At 48.1% G+C, this 24,877-nt stretch overlaps 1 protein-coding gene across 3 annotated transcripts in view; it reads left to right on the plus strand.

Moving 5' to 3' along the window:
• Positions 1 to 24,877, plus strand: part of SS18L1 (SS18L1 subunit of BAF chromatin remodeling complex) — a 405,815-nt gene that overhangs the window by 160,250 nt on the left and 220,688 nt on the right. For all 3 annotated transcript variants that reach the window (XM_069650717.1, XM_069650716.1, XM_069650718.1), the window contains one exon: positions 22,834 to 22,926. In XM_069650717.1, the coding sequence (XP_069506818.1) occupies positions 22,834 to 22,926 (93 nt within the window). The remainder of the gene's footprint in view (positions 1 to 22,833; positions 22,927 to 24,877) is intronic.

Raw genomic sequence — 24,877 nt, forward strand, 5'->3', positions numbered from 1 at the left:
TTGGCAGTAATCTGGCAAATTTACCACTAAATTACCACCAAACTCTTAAAGCGACCAATTGTCCTTGTGGGGCACTTCCCTCGCTATCTCCCATATCATAGAGAGTTTCTGATTTCTGTGTTGCCAATTGCTCCAAGGCCTTGTGGCGTTCTAGGCTCTCTCTCTCAGGCAGGCTGCTCACTCGTTCCTCCACCACTGCGCATGTTAGATCTGGAAGTCCTACAGGATAAGAAAGAAACTGCCCAGCATTGTGCATTATAGGCATGGGGTGAGGGGAAGTGGTATTCAGATCAAACATGTAGGCACAGGTAGAAGGGATAGCGACTGGGGCCCTTCTAACTCCCAGACCCTTCAAAGACTTAGAGAGCTAACTGTCTTAATCCTAAATGGGTGCTCCATCTTGGTGTTTCTCATTCCAAGGAGTAGCGGATAACCAGATGTTGGTGGGATTTGCTGTCCCTCAAATAGATTCATCCTTTACTAAGTAGACCATAAACCACTGGATTGTTACTGTTGGATTTAGAGTTGGTAGGAGCTAGTGAACATGGAGATCTCTGAAGGCATTTTGGCACAATCCCCTAAGGGCCAGATTACTACTTCTGCTCTGCTAAAGGGTGGTCCAATGCCGGACATCTGGTAAGTGGCTATGTGGTTGTCACTACATATATTTATTAAGGATTACTGTTTGGATTCTCTTGTCAGGGTATATACCTGTTTTGGATGTTTGGTTTGTCTTTTATTTTCTGGTCTGAGGATTGGTTGCTCTGCACACATTTTCCCTGCTATCCTGTTTGGCTATTGCTTTGGGGGTCTTTCTAAGACAATTTTACTGAATGTTTGCATTTGCTCGATAACATTGTGGGTATTATATTCTTTTGGCAGTGCTATCCTCATCTTGGAGGCTCTGGACGGGAATGGGAAATTGGGTGGAACTGAGTTATAGCAATCCTTCTACCAGGGGAATCGCATCCAGCTCTGGTGGCACACATGGCATCATGAATACTCCTTAAATGGAGGAAGTTGGGTGCCTTTGGTGGCTTTATGATTTCTTCAGAGCCAGTCTGATGTACAATATCTACTAACATGAAGGATCTTTGGGAGGAAGATTGTATCAATCAGAAAGAAAATCACTGAACACAAGTAATTTGTTCTACAGAAAAAATCTGCTCCTGTCTTTAGAGTAACAGATGCCTTGCGGAAAATCTGGACACTTCACAACAGGCCAATGCTTACTGAAAAGTCAGTAGAGCTGGGGCAGTATTAGTCACAGGTCAGGCTCACCTCTGAAATATTGGTAGAGCTGCTGAAGAGTCAGTGACATGACAGGCTAAAGCCATGTTTCTAAGGTACCAACTTCTCACACTGCCAAACAATGGCAGCGCCTCACACTATCAACCAGTGGACGTTTCTCACCAGCATTATATTTTCAAACGGCTAGCCAGTGTCAGCTTTCAACAGTGCATACAAGCTCCATTTTTTCACACTGCCCACCATTGCTTGCATTGCACACTTAAAACTGGTGTGAGAGGATACCATTGCCAAGCAGCATTGAAATATTGCACTCGTGGGCAGTGTTTGGAAGTGACACTGGTGTGCAAGGATAGATGCTGGGGTGTTTGGTCAGTGCCTGCTCCTCACTGGCCGCTGATGCAAATGTCTTACACTGCCTGCCTACTGCCATCTTATCTCACTGCCTGCTAGTGACAACATTTTGTACTATCCACTAGTATCAAGGCACTATGTTTAAGGCCTTTCATGTCTAGAAGATACAGGAGGTACTTGCATGTAAGCCTGTTGGGCTTGGCACATATGACACCATGGTGTGCCTTGATAACCTGAGTCATTAAATGGAAATTCGTAAACCGCATTGGCTTGGACCAAGTTGTTCTGACAGGCGGACGGTGACCGATTGTATTATGCACCTCTACATCAAAGCACAGATTATCCGTGGAGGAGTTTCCCAGGGCAAGGCCCTTCCACCTCTACAGTTGAATCTTTAATATACTCACTCCTGTCCAAGTGACTGGGGGCTTGAACCTCTGCTGTCAGCTCGATGGCCACACAAACTGTTGGGGAAATATAGGCATGGTGAAATGCCTTCAGAAAGTGCAGTGCTGGGTGCAGTAGTAGTGTTAATGGATTAAGGCAAATAGTTGGAGATCACACTCCTATACTGCGCTGACTCTGCTTACGCCAGCACAGAGAGATTGAAAGGTATTCGGCCGAGGTCTGGTGAAACAGCAGTGAACTAAGAGACCAGGCAGAGGCCCTGACAGTGGAGTTGAGTACTGAGGAGACTGTGGCAGTGTTCTGAGAGAGTGCAGGTAAGGTATTGGGCATGAGAGAGAGTGGTACCAGTTGAATGTAGTGTGGAGAGGGGTGTGTGAAATGTGAGTGAGAAGGAGAAATGTAAAGCTTTAGAGAGGGGAGAAGTGTAGGGGTATTTAGAAGGGATGCAAGAGTGAGAGTGACAGACTGTGTGGCAGGAGAGTGGGGAAGGATGTAGGGCTGATATTAGGATTAGTAGTGGGGGGGGTGGCGAGAAGGAGGAAAGTAGTGGTGAGAGACAAGCATAGAGTGTGTGTAAGATCAAAAAGACCGAAGAGTAGACAGGGATCATAGAGAGAGAGTAGGGAGAGGAACAGGTAGTGCGAGGATGAAAGAAGAAAAGAGGAACAGGTAGTGCGAGGATGAAAGAAGAAAAGTGGAAAAGGGGAGGGGAATGGAGAACAGTGAGAGGAGAAGGAAAGGGGTACAAGTAGAGAGAGAGAGAGAGGGAGGTGAGAAAGTCCAAGAAGAGAAGAGAGAGGAGACAGAGATAGAAGCTGAGAGAGAGAGTGAGAAGGGGAGAGACTGGAAGAGAAACCCAGGTGACATCAAACAGTCAAAATAGACCAAACATATCTCTTGGAAAGTCCCGGAAGGAGATAGCTAGAAAAGGCCACAACCTTTGGCTTTCCCCATCAAGATTAGAAAAGACCTAGACAGTAGGGGTTACTTTGCTTTAGAATACATTTGGGACATCCTGGTGGTTGGGGAAGACGCTTTAGCTCGGCTGGACAAAGCCCATGTCGAGGTCAACAGAGCTATACAATCCCCTTTAGTTTCAAGGATCCAAACCTTCTCATACCATTTTTCTACAATTTTAATAAAGCACTGTACATCTACTCCTTTTTGTCTGTGGATCATTGAGGCCATCTGTGACAAGTGGTGACATCATGGGATCGTTCCTGCCCTGTTACAAAGGTGGCCCACAGGAGACCACCCACTTTTAGAAAGTAGAGATAAAAATATGGGGACACAAAAACAGAAAGCCTGTCCTGAATGCTAACCCCAACAGAACACTATTGGAGAGGAGCAGAGTTTGGGGTTCTGATCTTCCATGCACTGACTGATTGGGCATGCACACCAACCCTAAGATCCCCATGGGAAAATGCTTACAATGTTTACAGCGCCTACAACAACCGGGATCCCAGGCAAGTGAGAGGATTATGGTTGAGACCGACCTATGGGTAGACCTGGCAGTTAATACTTTTGGGTATTTTATCCCAACCCAGTGCAACTCAAACCTATCAGTGGAATACAGTGGTTAATCTAGAAAAGCACTGTAGTATCGTCTGTGCCCTGTTGGTCAACCTCTTCTCTGCACCTATTGAGCTCCAGAGTGATGGTCAGTCTGTTTTTGTGAGTTATACTGTGGACTACGGAGCAAGACCCAGAAGGGTAGATTCTCAAAAATGAGCGCAAATGAAAAAAGCACAGAGGATGCACTTTTTTACATTTGCTCTCATTGCTTAAATGCATAAGTCACCTTATTCTCAAAGGTGAACTGTGCATTTCAGGAGGGGCTAAAGAGTGGCACAAAGATGCACTGTCCAGCCCCCTTACATAGATTAGTGCCGGGAGCGTGCTCCCATCACTAATAGATGACATGCTCCCAGCTTCCACGTGGTTGCTGGGAGTGCATTTCATAGAGGGAATAACCCATAAAGGCTGTATTTAAAATCCAGAAAAGTTCAACCAAATCCCCCATTCGGTGGCCCTTGTTCACTATACTGTGAGTGCGGGTTGGGTGGGTGTCCCTTGCAACCAATCATGTAAAAAGTTGAAGAAAGAAAAATAAAGAAAAGTGACGGAAGTGAAAGGGAGCAGGCGTTGCAGGGACACAGCAAGTCGGCGGCACACAGCGAAGTGTGCCGCCGCAAGGTAAGTGGGGCGGTGGGTGTGTGAGTCGGGGCGGTGTTGGGGGCAAAGTTTGAAATGTTCAGGGGAGAGAAGACAAAGTTATTTTCGGAAAAAGAACTTTTGGTCTTTTCTCCCTCGAACATTTCAGTTACAGGCTTCCGACCTCAATCCTTCACAGGGACTCGCCCTGTTAAATGATTGGGGAAAAAAAGCCTTTCCATCCCCATTAGGGATGATAAATGACCCTGCCATGATTTGCTCCTCCTGTGCAGGGAGATGCCCCTCATTTCTCTCCATTTAAAAGCGCATCCCCTTTGTGAATCCATGATGGGCTTTTAAATGTGGAGAAATACCCCCTTTTAAGCACAAATGTGCAAGGGGGGTAAAAGGCATATGAATGAGCGCATCTAAGATGAGCTCATTCAAGTGCCCTTTGAGAATTGGGTTGCTTCTTTTTTGGGGCGCAAGTGAGAAGATGCGCTCGCCTCACTTGCGCCCAAAAAAGGTTTTGAGAATCTGAGCCACACAGTGGAAGTAGCTAAAGAGATAGTTGGTGCCCACCTTTGGAATCCAGTCCCGTCACTGAGGACAAAACATCTTCTTAGCAAAGGACCCACAGAAGTCTTGGCGCAATACATGCCACTTGTTGGATGCGAGAAAGTAACAATGACTGCTGGGTGCTGCAGTAGCATGAAGGAGCCTGAAGACCAATACCGGCTCCAGCGAACCCTACCGCCACATAGAGATCGTGAAAAGGAGCTGGAGATGGGAGAACAGGATGGCACTAACCTAATCCCGTCCGATCCATTGATAAATCCCATTTCAGAATGGCTTACCTTGCCTTCCCTGGAAAGGGATACTTCTGACTAGGATGAAAAAGAGACTGGAGGCCCAGGGCGGAAACTGCTAAACCCTGGGGGGAAACGACTGATGGCCAACCCAACTGGGCAAGAGATAAGGCGGGAAGACCCATCTGACGGAGAACCTAGGGAATAGACCGAACAGGGTGCCTATAGTGCGCACTCAGAACATCCACCTGAGACCTTTTAAGTACAATTACCTACAGAGAAAGACAACTGCAGGTGGTGCACATAGGTGGAGATCATACCCCCTACTCAACAGGCAGAGGATCTCTCCGAAGATGAAAGACCATCCCAGAAGGAAGATTTGAGGGGATTGGGTCCTCCGACGTATTCCATATCTATGACAGGTAATCACCACAGCTGTGCTGCTTCGGAAACTTTTTTCGGCGTCTGCGTCCTGCGTCGATGCGCCGTCGTCGAGGACCTCCTCCGACGTCATCCGATGTGATAAGTAGGACGCACGACGCCCGTAGCCTCAGTTCTGTTTTTTCTGCGAACGTGTTGCTTCGTGAATCTCGGTTACGCCTCGACTCTTTGGAGTTCTGTTCTTCTCGGTTCTTCGAACCTGTTCGTTTTTGTGAGAAAATCCTTCGTAAGAAGATGTCTTCTACTTCATCTTCGACCCAGCGTCCGGGCTTCAAGAACTGTGGGGAGTGTGGGTCCAAGATGTCGGTGACGGACTCGCACGACGCCTGCCTCTGGTGCCTCGGGGAGACCCACGACACGGATGACTGTATCGACTGCCAGTCGCTCACGTCCAAAGCCTTACGGGAACGTAAGAAGAAGTTGTCGGTAGGTCGGGTGTCCAAGTCCCGGAAGTCGAAGTCTGCGGGGCTTTCGACGGATGATTTGAGAGATGACTCTCCGCGTCGTCATCGGAAGTCTCGTGGGTCTCCTTCTAGGAGTCGGTCTCGCCACTCCTCGGCCTCTTCGAGGCATTCTCGGAAGCGCCGACAGCGGTCGTCTTCCAGGTCCTCTTCTGAGGATTGTGCCTGGCACGTCGCTTACCCCACTAGCCGTGCGACGCCGGAGGAATGGGCTTCCTTCGGGAAGAAAATGCTGGCGATTCACGAGTCGCAGGGTACTAAGCCGTCCGCGCCCCCGAGTGGGGTCGGCCGTGAGAGGTCGAGAGACACTGCTCACAAGAGTGGACGGCACGAGTCACGGGAGAGGTCCCGTTCGGACAATGGGACTCGCTCTCGAGGTACCCGTTCCAGGTCCCGGTCCTCGACGCGTTCGAGACCGTGTGCACCTGTGATGTCTTCGAGGAAGACATCGACGCCTGAGGCGTCAAGGGCGTCGACAGGCTTTCTCGAGGCTCCGGCTCCGAGGAAGTCGTCGAAGCCGTCGACGCTCAGGTCGTTGAAGGACACGCTCGGAGCTCCGGCTTCGAGGACTGTGTCGATGCTGGCGGTGCTGCATCTAACGTCGACGCCGATCCTCTCGGCGCCGATGCCTGTTCTCTCGATGCTGGCGCCGATTCACTCGACGCCCTCGACGCCTTTTGTGGCCGGGGTGTCGGAGGTACCTCGTGGCACAGGGGAACACCCTAGAAAGGCTCTGGTTAAGAGCAAGCACTCTCGGGTGCCTTCTTTTCACCACCTGGAATATATTTCGGAGGTGGATGAGGATTCTGATGGGCTGGTTCCTAATCAGGTTCCAGATGAGATGGTCTCGGGCCATAGCCAATTTGAGGATCTGAGGCAGTCACTGCATGATGCCAGTGGACTGGACACCTCTCCGGAGGTGGAGTTTTGTAGGCCTGAGCCTGGCTCTCATGCTGATTCCTCGTACCGGCGCCTTATGGCTAGGGTCTCTGAGTACTTGGGATGGTCTGCTCCACCAGGGGAGTTTGTGCAGGATGATCTCACGGACATCCTTGATGTTGGTCCCCCAACTGACTCAGTACTGCCGTTTCATATGGCTCTACAGAGAAGGGTGGCGGCGGCTTGGACTGCTCCGGAGAGTCTCCCGGCGGTAGGCAGTTCCTTGTCGCGAAAATACCGTCCAGCCAGTAGCGACCCCTGCTACTTGACCAGGCACCCCACTCCGGAGAGTTTGGTGGTGCAGGCGGCCACGGCCCCGGCAAAGCAGGCGTCGTACCCTACCATCACTCCTGATAGGGACGACAAACCTTTTGACGGCTGGACGAAGAAAGTGTTTTCTTCTGGGGGAATGGCGCTTCAGGCGGCCAACTCCATATGTGCCTTGTCTCGTTTCACACACACTCTGTGGAACTGTGTTGCGTTAGCGGCTGAACATATTCCCGAAGGGGACGAACAGGATGGTTTCCTTGTTATGGTCCAGGATGGTAAGGATGCCATGTGTGAGTCCGTTCAGTCGGGTTTGGACATGGCTGAATGCGTCAGCAGGTCCATGGCGGCGAGCACCGTCATACGCAGGTTTGCATGGTTACGGAAGTTGGGGTTTGCTCCTGATGTGCAGTCCCGGCTCCTCAACATGTCCTTTGACGGTGAACACCTTTTTGGCAGCAAGGCTGACGAGAGCCTTGAGAGGTTGCAGACCTCCAAAGATGCAGCAAAGTCGTTGGGCGCTGCAGTTCGCCAACCTCCGCCTTTTCGTCCTAGGGGACAGCAATGGAGGGGTGGTTCCTTTCGCTATCACTCGTCCTTCAGTAAAGCGAGGGGAGCTAGCAGTCAAAGAGGCCAACGCAGGGGTACCAGAGGTGGACGACAGGGTACCCGTGGTGCCAAGGCCGCTCGGGCAGTTGCCTCTTTGCCCTCAGGCAACGCCGCAGCCGCTACCACTCAGTCATGAGGCCAGGTCCCATGGTTCGCTAGGTGGGGGAAGGCTGGCGCAGCATCTTGTAGAGTGGCGTGCCATTACTTCAGATGTGTGGGTTCTGGAGATCATAACCCACGGCTACTGTCTTCCCTTTCGGCAGAGGCCTCACGACAATCCACCAGGGAACCTCTCTTTGGAGAGTCCGGATCCGCTCCTTGCGCAGGAAATTCAACCCCTGCTGGAGAAAGGCGCCATAGAACTGGTGCCTGTAGCGGAGAGGAACAAGGGATGGTATTCCCCTTATTTTTTTATTTTGAAGAAAGACGGGGGATTGAGACCCATCATGGACTTGCGCGGTTTGAACAAACTCCTCAGGAAGTTCAAGATGCTTACTCTCTCTCAAGTCCTCCAGGCCCTTCAGCTTCAGGACTGGTTGGTGTCTCTCGACCTCAAGGATGCTTACTTCCATGTGCCGATCCATCCCAAGCACAAGAAGTACCTGAGGTTCGCGGTTGGCGACTCGCACTTTCAGTTTCGGGTCCTGCCGTTCCGATTGACCTCCGCCCCGAGGGTTTTCACCAAGCTAATGGTGGTGGTGGCAGCGCATCTCAGGCAAGGGGGGGAATCACGTCTACCCCTACCTGGACGATTGGTTGATCAGGGGGAGCTCTCCCGAGCAAGTCCTGGATCATCTGTCCGTCACCTGCCACTCCCTTCACAGGCTGGGTTTCTCCCTCATTTTAAAGAAGTCCCATTTGACGCCAACACAGCGGCTCCAGTACATCGGAGCAGTGCTCGACACTTCCCTGGGGCAGTGTTTTCCTCCCCAGGTGAGGGCTCTTCACATTCAGCAGATGGTGCACAAGTTTCAGCATGCCCAGACGCTCCCAGCGTTCGAGTTCTTGAGGTTGCTCGGCCTCATGGCATCCTGCATTCTTCTGGTGCCAGAGGCTCGCCTGCGAATGAGATCTTTGCAGTGGCAACTCAAGATGCAATGGTCGCAGTCCTCCGGCAGGATGTCGGACCCGGTTCAGTTGCCGCCCTCGGTCGCCCAGGACCTTCTGTGGTGGGCCGTCGAAGGCAACTTGATGAAGGGGGCTCCGTTTTGGCTGCCCTGGCCGGAGGTGACGATCGTGACGGATGCATCCCTCACGGGATGGGGAGCTCATGCCAACGAGCTGACAGTCAGCTGTCGTTGGTCTCCGTCGGAGTCCAGACTCCATATCAATCTGTTGGAGCTGAGGGCCGTCAGGCTAGCCCTGAAGGCTTTTCTGCCGACTGTGCAAGGAAAGAATGTCCTGATCCTGACGGACAACACAGTGGCCATGCACTACCTCAACAAAAAGGGGGGGGCAGGGTCACTTCCTCTGTGCAGGGAGGCGATGCTGCTCGAGTTCTGGGCCATCCAACAGGAAGTTTCGATCTCGGCAGTTCATCTGGCCGGAGACGAAATCGTGACGGCGGACGCTCTGAGCAGGCAGAGCACGACCTCTCACAAGTGGGAGTTGGCTCAGGAGATTCTCCTGGAGATCTTCGCCCTTTGGGGGACCTCTCAAGTGGATCTCTTCGCCTCCAGTGTCAACCGGAAGTGCGAGAGGTTCTGTTTGCGGGAATTTCCTCCAAAAAGAGCCTTAGGAGACGCGTTTGTGGTGGAGTGGTCATTCCCACTGCTGTACGTGTTTCCTCCAGTCCCCGTCATCCCGCAAGTGCTGCGGAGGTTACAGAAGTTCGGTTCCCGGATGATCCTCATTGCTCCGGCGTGGGCTCGGAGGACGTGGTACCCGGACCTTCTCGACTTGTCCATCTGTCCTCCACGTCGTCTTCCCTACCGAGACGATCTGCTCTCACGGGAAGGGGGTCAGGTTCTCCATCCAGGGGTCAGATCCCTCAACTTTCACGCTTGGCTTCTGAAAGGTTGAGGTATAATGATTGGGACCTCCCTGAAGATGTGATGGAGGTGTTGCTCTCGGCCCGACGGCCAGCAACAAAGTCTCTGTACCGTTGCCGTTGGCGTAAGTTCTGCGACTGGTGCAGAGTTCAGAATGTGGATCCTTTTGCATGTGACATCCCCATGGTTCTGTCCTTTTTACTTTCTTTGGCCCACAGGGGCTTGCAAGTGGGTACCATTAAAGGTTACCTGGCGGCGCTGTCCATCTTTAAGCGCTCGTCTGAACAGTGTTCCTATTTTAAAATCCCTTTAATTTCACAGTTTCTGAAAGGGCTGACTAATGTGTTCCCTCCGTCACCTTTCCTGGTGCCCGGTTGGGATTTAAACCTTGTTCTTAAGTTTCTTATGGGTGCTCCGTTTGATCCTTTACATTCTTGCCCTTTGAGGCTGTTAACTCTGAAAACTGTGTTTTTAGTTGCGGTTACTTCCGCTCGCAGAGTGAGTGAGTTACAGGCACTTTCAGTTAAGCCACCCTTCACTGTATTTCACAAGGACAGGGTTGTCCTTAGAGTTCGTCCTTCTTTTCTTCCGAAGGTGGTTTCGGAATTTCATTTGAGCCAGAAGGTTGTTCTTCCGGCGTTCTATCCTCCTCCACATCCTGGTAAGGAAGAGGAGAGGCTCCATAGGCTTGATCCTAGGAGAGCTTTAAGCTTTTATGCTTCACGCATGTCCCGGGTCAGAGTGGACGATCAACTCTTTATTGGTTACGCTGGAAAGCGTTTGGGACAAGCTGTGACGAAACAGACTTTGTTTTGCTGGATTATTTTGGCCATCTTGGAGTGTTACCGCTTGGCGGGTAAGGACCCACCGGCTGGCTTGCGGGCCCATTCTACCAGGGGTATGGCTGCATCTACTGCCCTGCAGAGGGGTGTTCCTATTCGCAAGATCTGTGATGCAGCCACCTGGGCTTCAGTACATACATTTGTACGTCACTATTCCCTCGATTCCATCCGAGGACAGGATCTGGCCTTTGGCAAGGCGGTCCTTTTCTCTGCTATTTGATTGGCAATTCTAAATTTTGATTCTAAATTCTTTCCCTCCTCCTTGCTCTGGTACTGCTTTGGGAGTCTGTCATAGATATGGAATACGTCGGAGGACCCAATCCCCTCGAAGAAAAAGTTACTTTCTTACTTGGTAACGTTCTTTCGATGGGATGGGCCGACGACGTATTCCATATCGCTCCCTCCCTACCTTCCCCGCTGCAGAATTTCTTTTGCGATTGCAGCTTACGTTCCGCAAGGCTTTGTGTCTGACTGGCAGTAGACTAATGTCACACGTTCTGGGGGGAAAAACTACAACTGAGGCTACGGGCGTCGTGCGTCCTACTTATCACATCGGATGACGTCGGACGTCGGAGGAGGTCCTCGACGACGGCGCATCGACGTCATCGACGCAGATGCCGAAAAAAGTTTCCGAAGCAGCACAGATGTGGTGATTACCTGTCATAGATATGGAAAACGTCGTCGGACCATCCCATCGAAAGAACGTTACCAGGTAAGAAAGTAACTTGTTCATCTAGAACACCAAAGTCCTGGTGATCCCGAATCTTCCATATGATCTGGTGTTGGGCAGCAGGTTTCTTGGATTCACTGCATGATGGAGTCTCTATGCCGCAAAGGACAACAGCCATATCTCCTTGGGTAAACCAAGCAATCAGGTATTATGACTGTGGGGCCAGGGGACATATCTCCTACCATTGTCCCAAAAGACCTCCATGTTGAGCTCCTAAGATGTGCCTGGGGCGGAGAGGTTTAAGACGAGAGGAGGTCTCCCGAAAATCATCTGTGAAGAGTTAGATAGCTGGTGGAAAGAACAGAGGGGCTTTGAAGAAGTGGTGGCGGTATGGCACAAGTCTGGGTCATGGCACTGTCTGGGGGGAACAGGAACTCTTCTCGACCTAGGCTAGGGGGCCTACTAGGGTGTATACCAGAACTGGTCTTCCCCCAGAGGTGGAGTGAGGGAGTTGGAGGGGGGCATTCCCTGTCCCACCTGAGTCTGCATTGTATATGACTGCTGGTACCACTGCTATTTCCACAATGCCGGTGAGCCTTTCTTCTGGCCAGAGTTCTCTTTTCTTATTCATAACCGCACTGCCAGAAGGCACATGGGCACAACCAAGAAAACTCAGACTGGAACCAGAGGACTCGAGAACAGACATGAAATGACTGGGCTGTTTCCTGCCCAACAGAGCCAAGACACCCAACATCCAACCCACTGATTGCAGATGGATCCCAGAGAAGTAGTGGAGCAACACACAACAAACTGAGACTAAAAAAGGACTGCAGAGGAGTAAGGGTGACACATAAATCCTCCCCGAACTCAGGGGAAAACAAAACTCACCAGCAGAAGAATCAACCCACCAGGAAAACCAGTAGCCTGAGCACATGGCTGCCATACCACAAAAGGAGAATTAAAAAGGGGCGGCTTAAAAGTCTTTCCAAAGCCTTCCAGAAAGTCCCAGAGTGATAGCATAGCTATATATTGTCCAAGGTAGCCTATGATCAGGGAGACCAATTGGAGCCGTGAGGATTGTTGGACGCAGGTAGGCTGCACTATAGCATATTAGCCAGCACAGCGAAGATCGGCAAAGGTGTCCAGATGAGATCAGGTGGAGCAGTGGTGAACCTAGAGACAAGACTATGGGCGGATGGTTGAGTGGAATGCTGAGAGACTATGCCAGTGTTCTGAGACAGTGCAGGTAAGGTATTGTATGTGAGAGAGAGTGGTGCCTTTTGTGGGTAGTTTGGTGAGGGGTGTGTGAAAAGTGACTAAGGAGAGAGATAAAGATAGAGGGGAAGCAGTGTAGGTGGATTTGGAAACGTAAGAGTGAGAGTAAGTGGCAGGGACTGTGGCAGGAAAGTGGGGAAGAAGTGAAAGGTGGTAATAGGAGTAGTGGAGGAGGGGGGAAAAGAAGGAGAAAAAGGTAGAGCGATTTTTTAATATCAGGAAACCGGAGTAGACAAAGGGTCATTGAGGGAGAGGGCTGCAGGTAGTGAGAGAAAGAGAAGGAAGAGATTGGAGGGGAGAGGGACAGGAAGTATGAGGGTGGTGAAAAAGTGGAAGAGGAGAAGAAGTTGGGGAGGGAGAGAAGTGAAATGAAATGAGAAGGAAAGGGGTAGAGAGAGAGAGAGAGAGAGATAGAGAGAGAGAGAGAGAGAGAGAGAGAGAGAGAGAGAGAGAGAGATATGAAGAAGACCATGGAAGGAGCAGGGAGGAGACTTAGAGGGAGAGATAGAGACTGAGAGAGGGAGAGAAAGATTGAGAAGGGGGGAGACTGGAAGAGAAACTCTAATGACATCAGGCATTCAAAACATACCAAAAGTATCCCTTAAAAAGTCCCAGAGGGATTCCAAGATGGCCACCGCACTGTGAAGACGTGCGTGTGGGGTCTCCGTCTCCTATTTAGCGAAATGTCTGCGTAGATCACCCCGGGCTGTTCCTGTCTGCAGAAAACACTGTGTGATATCACCCAGCAACCCTGAGCCGGAGGGCTGAGCGCAATGACCCTCGATTCGGGGTGCGACTTCAGCTTTTTACTACTGGGCTGGGCGCAACATAGTCAGACTGGAAATTCGGCTCTTCAACCCGGAATCTGTTAGATGGTAACAGAGACCCTCCCCCCTGGGTACAACATGATTAGCGCCGACGCGAGTTGCACACGATCCATGAAGGTGCCGGGTTTGGCAGCAACAGACATTAAAGCTCTGGAGAGACGTGGTGACACTCGGATGAAGGTTAGTTGGTGGCTGGGAGTTCCTGACCTGGATAGTAAGCCATAGCAGGTGAAGGAGGGTAGCCCAGGCTTAACGCACCTTAGGTGCTGCAGAACCGGATATGTGGGGAGTCTTTTCCCGGTAAAGCAATATTTGGAGCTCAGATTGCAGAAATTGTCCGCTTTTGGAGGTCTTTATTGGACACATGCTCATCCATTGCAGTGATTGTATAAACAAGTGGTGCACTGAGAATTATATACTAAGGAGCACACTTTCGTTCTCACTTGCACCACAATAGGAGAGCCGGGAGAATATATAAAAGGTTTATCATAGCATGCCGTGGTTGGACGGTTTGGCATGCCTGGAGACACCGCCATTAACGTGTCATCATGGTTTCCTTCCATCCTTAGCTAGTTGTCACACCAATATGGCATCTTCCTGTTCTAGATATACTCAGAATAGCTGCTACGGCGGACGCGTTGCAACCCTGATCTCACCTCTGTGGGGTAAGGTGCTAGTTTTCCCTTCTTATGTGTTCCTACTTTCTTTGCCTGCTCGTCCTGACACATGCCCTTCCTTTATACCGCTTTCTCTCTGAATCATTTGTGCTTTCAGGAGTGAATGTGTTTTCCTTCTGACTGCCTTACTATCAGCTCGTCCCTGCTCCCGTGTGCTTAAACCGCACTATTTACTGTGAGGTTTTTGCATAGCGGTACTTGCATACACCACTCTTCTCGCAGTCATTAGATCCTTGTCATAAGACCCAGTTTTTTGTGTGTGGCTGCCTTTTTCCCCCATTGAGGACTGTGCCCGGAGAAACACTAGGCCTTGCTGTTTAGCGGGCGGACAGAGTGGCTTCCTTCAGGGGCAGACCTTACCTCTGGGATGGTCAGCGCTCTGGAAAGAAGAAAAAACCTGAAGCTTTTCAGTCGAAGGAATCATCGGAGTCAAGCCCTGATACACATGGCGGCATCCAAAGCAGACTTTGCTGTGCGTGTTGAAGAATTCCAGGACAAATTCTGTGCCTCTTTTCAGACGCAACTCATTTAGTTCATCAAAGAAATAAGGCATTCACTTGCAGATTTTAGTAAAGAAATCTCATCTTTGGGTGAAAATGTTGATAAAAATGAACCGGCAATACAAGACATGACAGAAGATAGCAAGCAGACCGAGGCAGCTCTGGAGGACTTATCAAAGATTACACAAAACCTCAAAATTCAGTGTGAAGATTTGGAGAATCACTCGAGACGCTCTAACATTCGCATAAGAAATCTGCCAGAATCAGTGACAGACCCGAACCTTAAAGAGGCAGTAATTCAGATCTTTTCAAACCTTATAGCTGCAGAGGAGCCCAAGGGCTAGACCGGGTTCACTGGCCTGGTCTGAAGCGGACGGATCCAGGAGCTCGTCCGCGAGATGTGCTGGTGGCATTTGCACTGTACCCACAAAAGGAGCAGATTTTACGAGAGGCCAGAACTGCAGCTCCAATAACATACAACAGAGCGGATATTCAATTGTATCAAGATCTTTCGCTGCGGACCCTCCAAAAATGAAGTGATATGCAGGTGGGTTAAAGCTCTCTGCACACATGAAATTAAATAAAGATGGACATTCTCATTTGGATTGCTTTTTTCCTTGGTGGGGAGACAACACAGGATAACATCCAGGGAAACAGGAATTGTGCTCCTTCAAATTGAGGAAGAAGCAACTGAAAATATCCCGGAAGGGGGTTGAGAAACAATGGTGTCCCGTAACAAACAGCTTAAACCTTGGGAATGGACTTCGGTAGATCGACGTAGGAGACTGGAAGGAGATACACGGAATGAGAACTGGAGAGCCCATCTCAGAGGGCCTCACCTTGAAACATCGACATAGAGGCCCTGTAAAGGAACATTGAAGAGAACAGTTAGGACAAGGCAGATGTAAAAGTACGAGCAACAGAGAGGAAGCGTACCATCTTGGAATTGCATCTGTTCAGGTAGCAGATGGGGGGGGGGGTTAGGGCATCCTGCACTTCACCATGGAAGTAAAGGCGAATCACGGCTGGGGTTTTTCACTTCAGGATACACTAGGTACCATGACTCGCCCCAGGGGAGAATTCAGGGACAGGAGGGGGAAAAGTTGGGGCAGAGGGAAGGAAGATGGGGGAGGGGAATTTAGGGCAGGGGCATACTGTTGTGCCACAGGGGTTTCCAAGGCTTTGACAGAGGCAAGTTCACATTTAACAGCCCCATTTATTTATTTATTTTAATTCTTATAACGCGCCGCATGCCCGTAGGCCTCAGGGCGCACAAAAAAACAGAGACATAGACAGGACAACAAGAGAGAGCAAGCAGGATCAGAAAGGGGTCATAAGGATTAATCCATGTTAAAAAGGTAGGTTTTTATGGCTTTTTTAAATAGGAGGTAGTTTTTGATTTGTCGTAGCCCTGCTGGCAGAGCATTCTAAATTAGAGTGCCCTGAACGTCAAGCGTGGTGGCTCCAAATTTTGCGTTAATAAATCTGGGGGAAGCAAGGACTGTGGCAGAGGATGAACGAAGATTTCTTCCATTGCTCTTGATGTTAATGCGTTCAGACAAGTAGATGGGACTGCTGAAAGAGAGGCATTTATGTGTCGTCGTGAGCATTTTATGTGTAATGCGATGTTTGACCGGTAGCCAATGAAGCTTCTTCCTGAACATGGAGATATGGGAGCGACGAGATTGAGTGAATATGGTCCGCACGGCATTGTTCTGGGCCACTTGTAAGGATTGGATATTTGCGGCAATAGTACCAGACAATAGGCTATTGCAATAGTCCAGTCTGGAGTTGATCAACGCTGTGGATGGAAGAGCACAGTTTTCGGCTGTTAGAAATGGACGGATGTAATTGATTCGCTTATTGATCAGTCCGCAGCTAGACCTGATGTAAGAGACATGCGGCTTCATGGATAATTTGTTGTCTAAGACAACTCCCAGAGTTTTTACCTTCCTCTGGACTGTGATGATGTTGCCTGCAATAAGGAAGTTGGAGTAATCAGTATCTAGTTTGCTCTGGGTGTTCTTGGAGGATACTATCATTAGTTCGGTTTTATTGTTGTTTAAGGCTAGAGAGTTACAAGCCATCCAATCCTGGATGGCTTTGTAGATGTTATTGATGGCCTCAAAATCATTTCTGTACTGACCACTAAGCTGTATGACCACCTGTGTGTCGTCTGCGTAGTTGGTATACTGAACACCTAAGTTTGTTTAAGCGGCCCAAGAGAGGGCGAATGTACAAATTAAAAAGCAGTGGCGACAGGCAGGAGCCTTGTGGGACACCACAGGTTTGGGAGATAGGAGTGGAGTGGTGACTCCCTACACAAACCCTAACCATACGAGGGCCCAGAAAGGAGGTGATCCAGTTAGATATCATTGAGGAACAAATTGTGACCTCTCCGAGCCTTGTCACTAGTAAGCTGTGATCTACCAGATCAAAGGCTGCAGAGAGGTCAACAAGCATCAGTAGTGCGGCTTGATTCTTGTCAGCAGTGCTCGCCAGTGTGGACTTAAGGTCAAGCATGGCTTTTTCAGTACCATGTCGAGCCCTATAACCCGACTGTCGAGTGCCGAGGATCTTGTGTTCTTCAACATGAGCCTGGAGTTGTTTGTAGGCCAGTTTGTCAAGTATCTTTAGTATAAAAGGCACGTTGATTATTGGCCTATAATTATCCTTATTGGTGGGGTGTACATTTTCTTTTTTCAGCAAGGGTGTTATCCAAGCTGATTTAGCACATCCGGTGCCACACCTTTGTCAAAAGATAGGTTTGTCAACTTGGTGATCCAGGGTACTAGCAAGTCAGTCGATTCTTTGAAGTCGAAATCATTGACATGAGTGTTAAGCAAGGAAAGGGACAGTACTAACAAAGGCGCGATGTTAGAAGCAGTTTCACTAGTACCGTGTGCTGTTTTGTCTAGGCACATGGTTAAGTATAGTACACACCTCTCACTAAGTCCACTGAAAGTGTGTTAAGAGAATACGACTTACTAGTAAAGTTGTTTCACGCACAGTCAAAGTTTAAGGAGAGCGCAGTAGCCTAGCAGTAGCCTAGCAGAGAGTAGGAGCCAGCGACCCGGCGAGCTGCAGCGTGACCGGTGAAGACCGGCTCGTCCCAGAAGCGCCGGCGCTGAAGCACCTGGACTTCCAAGATATACCTAGTGATGCTGGGAAATGTAGTCTAACAGGACTACAGCACAGGCTGGAAAATGTAGTCTAACATGGCTACAATACAGGCACACTATGCACAAGTACAAACACCCAAAATAGCAGCCGTACGTGAGAGTTCTTTGCTCTCTGACAAGCACACCACAGTAGGCAAAGAAAACAGCATTATTATGCAGTTGTACAATAAAATATCAAATCTGCAAATTCAGTACAAAAGGTAAATTTAGAGGCAAGCACTTCGTGGCTGGTTAGGAGCACGTGTCAGCTGTCTGACAAATGCTGCCTTCAGGAAAAGCCCTTCTTACCTGTAAGAGAAGCAGGGAATGAGGGAGAGAAGTGGCTTAAGAGACATGGGGCCTCATTACGAGTCCAGCGGTAACCGCGGCGGTAAAACAGCCTGGTTACTGCCGGACTCGTATTACCATTCTGCCTCCGTGACTCCCGGAATAACCAGGGCATTACAGCCCCGGAGTCCCGGGAGTCACGGAGGAGGAATGGTGTTGATCCCCATTCCCATTGAGTCCCATAGGACTCAATGGGAATGGCGAAGTGGAAACACCGGCACTATCTCGTGATGGCGCTGGTGTTTCCACGTCCACCTCCCGCCTACAGGATTCAGGATCGGGCGGACCGGAATTAACAGTGGCGGCGGGTTTACCGCCACTGTTAATTCCGGACCGCCCGACCCGTAATGAGGCCCATGGAGACATCACATTTCATTTAACTGAAGTGCCTGTCATTGAATATTAGGGGGCTTAATACCCCATTAGAGCGCCAGAAATTAGATGGTTTGTTGGGATGCTACCAACCAGACTTGGTGGCGCTCCACAAAACCCATATTCTGTGAGTGGATAGGCACAAGCTTTGTTTGCGTAGCTACCCCTAATATTGCGCAGTCAAATGCGGAGGGGAAGGTGGCGGGCGTGCTTGTTGCAATTAGAGTTGGGGCTAGTATTAAAGTACTTCGTACTAAGATACTTAAGGAGGGCTGATTTATATTTATGAAACTTGAATTATCCTCTGCTGTTAACTGTGTCCCCCGTCTATGCCCCAAATGCTGGTCACAAGGGTTTTCTGAAGTCTACCAAGGGACAGCTGGACATTTTCAGAGAGTGGGAAATTTTGTTTTGGGGAGATTTCAACATGGCATGGGAACCCGCCAGAGATCGTAGTATACTTACGCGATACACCCAGCCTGCGTCGATGAAGCACAAATTTACACAATTATCCCTGATCGATATCTGGTTGGCTCTTAGGGGAGCGTACAAAGGCTACACATTGTTCTCACATGTACATCGCTCCTTCTCGCTCATAAATTATGCATGGGCCTCGTTCCCGCTATTAGGTAGCATTACTCATATCACCACACATCTTATTACTCTGTCGGGCCATGCCCCGATAGTGGTAGAATTAAAGGTTTCCCGAAAGATTCAGAGATTATGGGCTTGGGAGATTTCCTGGGAGCTATTGAGAGACCAAGTTATTAGGGATAAATTGCAGAGCAGATAAGGGAGTTTTTTTATTTGAATCCAGTTGGCCAAACCGCTATAAATATTACATGGGATGCTTTTAAAGCGACCCTACAGGGTTTCCTAATCGCAGAAGAGGCCTACAAGAATAAGCAGGGATTAGCGCTGGAAATAGAGTTGGAGTAGGTCCTTAGAAGGGTAATGAAAACTATGGAAACAAATACGGGCCTGACTATGCAAAAGGCATACAGAACCGCGGCAGGCAGGCTTAAATTATACCAAACTAAGAAAGGGTAAAAATCCTTGTTATATCTTAAGCAAAAATACTACATCAAAGCTAATAAAACGGATAGACTTCTGGCTAATCTGCTTTGCCAGAAAATGATAACTCGGACTATACAAAAGATTCGGTTACCCTCAGGCAATATAATTACTGAAACCCCTCACATACTTACACAATTTCATGCATTCTATTCGGACCTATATCGATTGGAACACCCAGACCCCCGCTTGCAGATTAAATATTTGCAAACGGTCAACTACCCTTGCTTAGCGCCAATGGATAGGGAAGGGCTGGAACAGGATATAACGCAAGACAAAATTGTTAGGGCTATTGCAAATCTTCCTCTGAATAAATCCCTGGGCCTGCACAGATATTTGGCTATATTCTATAAAACATATCGGAACCTATTGGCCCCCAGGTTAACCGAACTATATAATTCCTTTGTGCATACCGGTCGTATTCCCCTTCTTATGGAAGAGATGAAAATAGTTTTATTCCCTAAGCCTGGCAAAGATCTGAGTAGTTGCGGGTCATATCGCCCAATTTCTCGAATACATTTAGATGCAAAAATCTTTACAAAAGTGCCCGCCAACAGGATGGAGGACTTGCTCCCCTCATTAATATAGACAGACCAGACGGGTTTTAGTAAACAGAGACAGACACATGACAATATAAGGAGAGTGTGCCACATCATAGAGAAGGTCGGGAAGAAGAAGGTCCCTGCAGTACTTCTTTCCATTGACGCTGAGAAAGCTTTCGACCAGGTCGAGTGGTCATTTCTCTTTCTCACTCTGGCAAAGATGGGCTTTGGGACAAAATGTGTAAAATACATCAAAGCAAATAATATACAACCCAGCGCAAGACTAATAATTAATGGCCAACTGTCTCTTCTCATTCTACTAAAAAGGGGAACCAAACAAGTTTGTCAATTATCACTGTTGTTATATGCACTTCACTTGGAGCCGTCATTAGCCAGAGTCAGACAGACAGACGATCCCCAGGGAATTGTTTTCAGGGAATTCAACGCATAAAATGATGGCTTACCCGGACAATATGCTTCTGCTGCCTTGAATCCGGTAAACACCTTGCAAGCAGCGAAGGATGAGTTTGGACGGTTTGGAAAGGTAGCAGGCTTAAAGATAAATGAATCTAAGTCGGTGATATTAATTATGTCCCTGTCTCCTAATGAAATCCTAACCTTACGCAAAATATGGCTGGCTGCAAGTGGGGATCATGCTCCTAGGGATGACTGTATCCCCAACTATGGAAGGGTTATACGCAGCTAGCTATCCTCCTTTGTTCAAAACTATCCAGGGTCAACTGATGAGGTGGTTTCCGATGTCTGTCTGTTTCTTGGCTCGACTGGATTAACTTGGTTAAGATGGTCATACTGCCCAAAGTGCTCTATATGTTTCAAGCACTGCCAATCCGGGTCCCCATCACTTTCTTTAGGAAATTGCATAAAGCAATCTCAACTTTCATTTGGAACAATAAAGCTCCAAGGCTAGCCCTAAGCACACTAATGGCTCAGCTAGGTCTCCCCAATTTTATGAAATACTATCAAGCATCGCAAATTTGGGTACTCAAGGATTGGTGGGAGGGTGGCACGAGGAAGCGGTGGATGCAGATGGAGCGGGCGATCGGCGGTCCTCGGCTTGGGGACAATCTTTGGCTGCCAAAACAGGATCTAATCTGCATGCAAGGGCTATTAGGAGTCTTGTCGAGGAAGTTTGGGATAAGCTTGGGATAAGGCAGTCAGACAATACCATTTGATGACATTTCCCTCACCTCTCACGCCTATTTCTTTCAATCCACTGATCACCCCTGGCCTAGACCTAAGGCATTCGCCGAATGGAAACATGCAGGTTGCAATAGGCCACGGGACATTTTTCAGGGACCAGACCCTAAATCTTTTGTGCAGTGTAAGCTGGACTTTGCTCTCAATGAATCAAGTCGATTTCAATTTTCCCAAGTTAGACACTGGATCTTTGCTCCTGCAGTGCCCAAAGCGGCACTAAGGGATCTTATGCCCTTTGAGAAATTTGTGACAACTAATCCGGGGAATAAAGCTCTCATTTGGAATTTGCACAAACTCATGCATCATACGACTCGCACCCCCTCAGTTAGATATAAACAGCTTTGGCATCTAACATTGGGAGAGGAGATATTGAAGGTGGAATGAGGGGGTAGGGGGGTTGTAGAATGCAATACCTAAACTTGCCATATCGCTGCAAATCAGAGAATTTTAGTATAAATTAATGATGCAATGGCATTATACACCGACACGTTTACACAAAATGAAAACAGTCCTATCAGATAGGTGTTGGAGGGGATGCTGGGAGATTGGAAACGTGAATGGTGGGTCTGCCCAAAGTTTGAAAAATACCGGAAAGAGATTAACATGTATATGATTTGTATGCTTGCCCTGCATGAACCTAAGTCTTTGCATTCTTGTATTCTAGTGTTTATAGAGGAGGAACTGGGACATAGCTCTAAACAAATAGTGAAGGCATTTGTTATGTTACAACTGGCTGCCTTATTATTGATTGCTCAACATTGGAAATCGAAGATCCGCCACATATTACTGAATGGTTTTTAAAACTTTGGAATTTCTTAGCGTTAGAATGGTTAACATACTCAATACAGAGGGTCATTCTAAATTTACTGCAGACTGGAGCGCAGTGTTAAATGTTTTGCAACAAGACTGCAATGTGGCATATTGCCCCTGACAACTCTGTATACTGGTACTCTGCTGAATGAAAATTTGACTGTGAACACTCTTTAGGGTTTGACCCTCTATTTGCACTTACCATGTACATGGTAATGGGAGGGTCCCAGAGGCAGATAGATAGAAAAGGCCATTGTCTTTTAGGTTTACTTGTCAACAATAGAAAATACCTAAACTGTAGGGGTTATCATGCTTTAGAATACACTGGGGACATCCTAGTAGCTAGGGACACCTGAGCTAGGGTGGAGGGGAGCCCACGTGAAGGCGGAGAGAGCTACTGGTACCCATTTAGTTTGAAGCAACCCAACCTTCCCATACCATTTCTCTACAATTTTAATAAAGCCCAGTAAATCAACTCCATTGTGTCTGTCGATTAATGAGGCCATGTGTTACAAAGGAAAAGGTATGGTTCAGACAGTCACAGTAAACAAAGTTGAGTATCAGTGCACCACAGCATGTTTGATGCGGTCCTGGGCCCTTGTTAAGACACGAAGCTCTGGATTGCCTAAGAACATCCCTTTCTGTTGGTAACTCTAGAACGAGTTCAGGCTTTAATTTGTATGTTCCCAGCTTTAGCAGTGGCACCCTATCAAGATAAAAATGTAATCAAATCTTTGTCACCAACTCTGTACCACAGATTTCTGGTGCAGAAGTACTCTACACAAATTCAGCCACTGACCACACAAATAATTGGCCACTGATCCTCCTTCTTGCAGGACACGGTGATTACACGTACCAGCAGTCGTCTTATACGGAACAGGGTTACGACAGGACCTTTGACGATTCCTCACAACATTATTATGAAGGAGGTGAGTCTGTCTTGGCACATTTAATACCATTGTGTCTTTTTGCAACCAATTTTGGGTACAAATCAGTTGTTAAAAACTGTCAATATGCAGTGCATCCAGGGTGATTCTATGCCATTATCCCAAAACATGTATCTTGCCCCCCTTCCTCAGCATTCTAAACTTGTATTGCTTTAGACACTGACCCCTGGAGGCATATCCTGAAAGAAATGTCCAAAAAATGTCAAACTACACCATGAAACACTACATAAATAAATAAAACATTTGAATAAGGAAGAGGAATGTTGAGATCCATTTGTGTATTACAACATTTTAAAGTCTTGTTTCTAATGGGATTCAGTAACACAATTGAAATAAGTAACTGGAACCTATGCCCATGTAAAGAAATGTTAGTAAATGCTGCAATCCCTGGGGACGGGAGAGCAAGCAGGTGTAATCACACTATGTGAGCAGCACAAATATTTCTTAAGTGATTGGTTATGTCAACCCCAGGTGTATTGTGGTGGGGGACGTGCATCACTTGATCCTTAATTTATGGTTCTTCACATGCTGTCTAAATAGAAAGTGTCAAGCGCTAAGAAATCACAATGAATTTAGGTGCCAGCCAAATAGATGATGTTGACATTTGAGGAAATGCCAATTGAATGTCTTGCTGAAAGCATTGTTCTTTTGATTACTCCATCATGTTCACTGCTGACTTGGCAGAAATACTTCCTGTCAGATTTCCAGCTGTCACATGCAACCCTGATTATTTATTAGGAGACAAGAATACATGTCCCAGGTGGCATAAGGTGTCAAAGGAATTCCCAGTGCAGGATGCCATAATGTCAGACTCACAAAACTGCTGGCATTTATGATGCACACTTGACTAGCTTCATACATCTCTTCACCAAAAGGAAAACAGCAGACAAACCTTGATGTCTCATGAATAGGGTGAGGGTTGCATATAATGCCAAGAGTATGGTCACCGGCATGTATTGATATGCCTAAAGTTGGGAATATACTATGCCTTCCAAGACTGTTAATGCTTACTGCTGAAACAGATCTCACTGGGCCTGGTGCTATTGTGACTAGGAGATACTAACAGTGCATGAATGAATTGTACAACTTACCCATTGTGATAAGGCAACTTAGAAAATGGAATACATAAATAAATTAGTGAAGTATTGTTTGATGACCTTAGTATGCTGACCACAGAAGGAGCACTGTGACCTCTTCAATAAACCTATATGTAGGGTTAAGGGCCATCAATAACAGCAGTGAGGGGAAGGAACATGCAGAGTTTGTTATACTATGAACGGTCAGCATAGTAATGGTCCTGGAAGTGCACTCTGTGGCCAAATACGGTCTCCATGACAGACGACAAGCCCATGAGTTCTGGCGAGGATGAGCAAGAAACCCAAAGTACTTTGTATACTGGAAAAATATGCAACTGGGGAAAGTATGCCATTCCACACAAGAGCCGAGCAAGCTATAGTCAAGGTATCTACCTACACTGGAGAGAGGTGGTGAGAAAAATAGGGGGAGGGGCATCAAAACCATTCTGTTCTGTGGAGCCTGAGAGGAACAATCCTGCAAACCTGAGCAAGAAGCCCGATTAAGATTGCGACAAGGCTTTGCGCAAGATATTGTTAGAGATGGAGACCAGAGAGAGAGAGAGAGAGAGAGAGACGAGAGAGAGACGAGAGAGAGACGAGAGAGAGAGAGAGAGAGAGAGCGAGAGAGAGAGAGAGAGAGAGAGAGAGCGAGAGAGAGGGAGAGGGAGAGAGAAAGAAAGAGAAAGAGAGAGAGAAAACAGAATCCAAAAGACAAGTTGTAAAGCTCCATTACAGGAGAGATGCCTGAAGCACCTTTTCAACCTGGTATCCATTAAAATTTTGAAAAGGTGGCTATAGAATGTTACATGCTGGGAACCTGAGCCCTGAAAATGATAGTGAATTGAAATGTCATTGAC

The sequence above is a fragment of the Ambystoma mexicanum genome, chromosome 3p (genome assembly GCF_040938575.1).
Source record: "Ambystoma mexicanum isolate Mex_15411 chromosome 3p, UKY_AmexF1_1, whole genome shotgun sequence".
In the NCBI taxonomy this organism is placed as follows: domain Eukaryota; kingdom Metazoa; phylum Chordata; class Amphibia; order Caudata; family Ambystomatidae; genus Ambystoma; species Ambystoma mexicanum.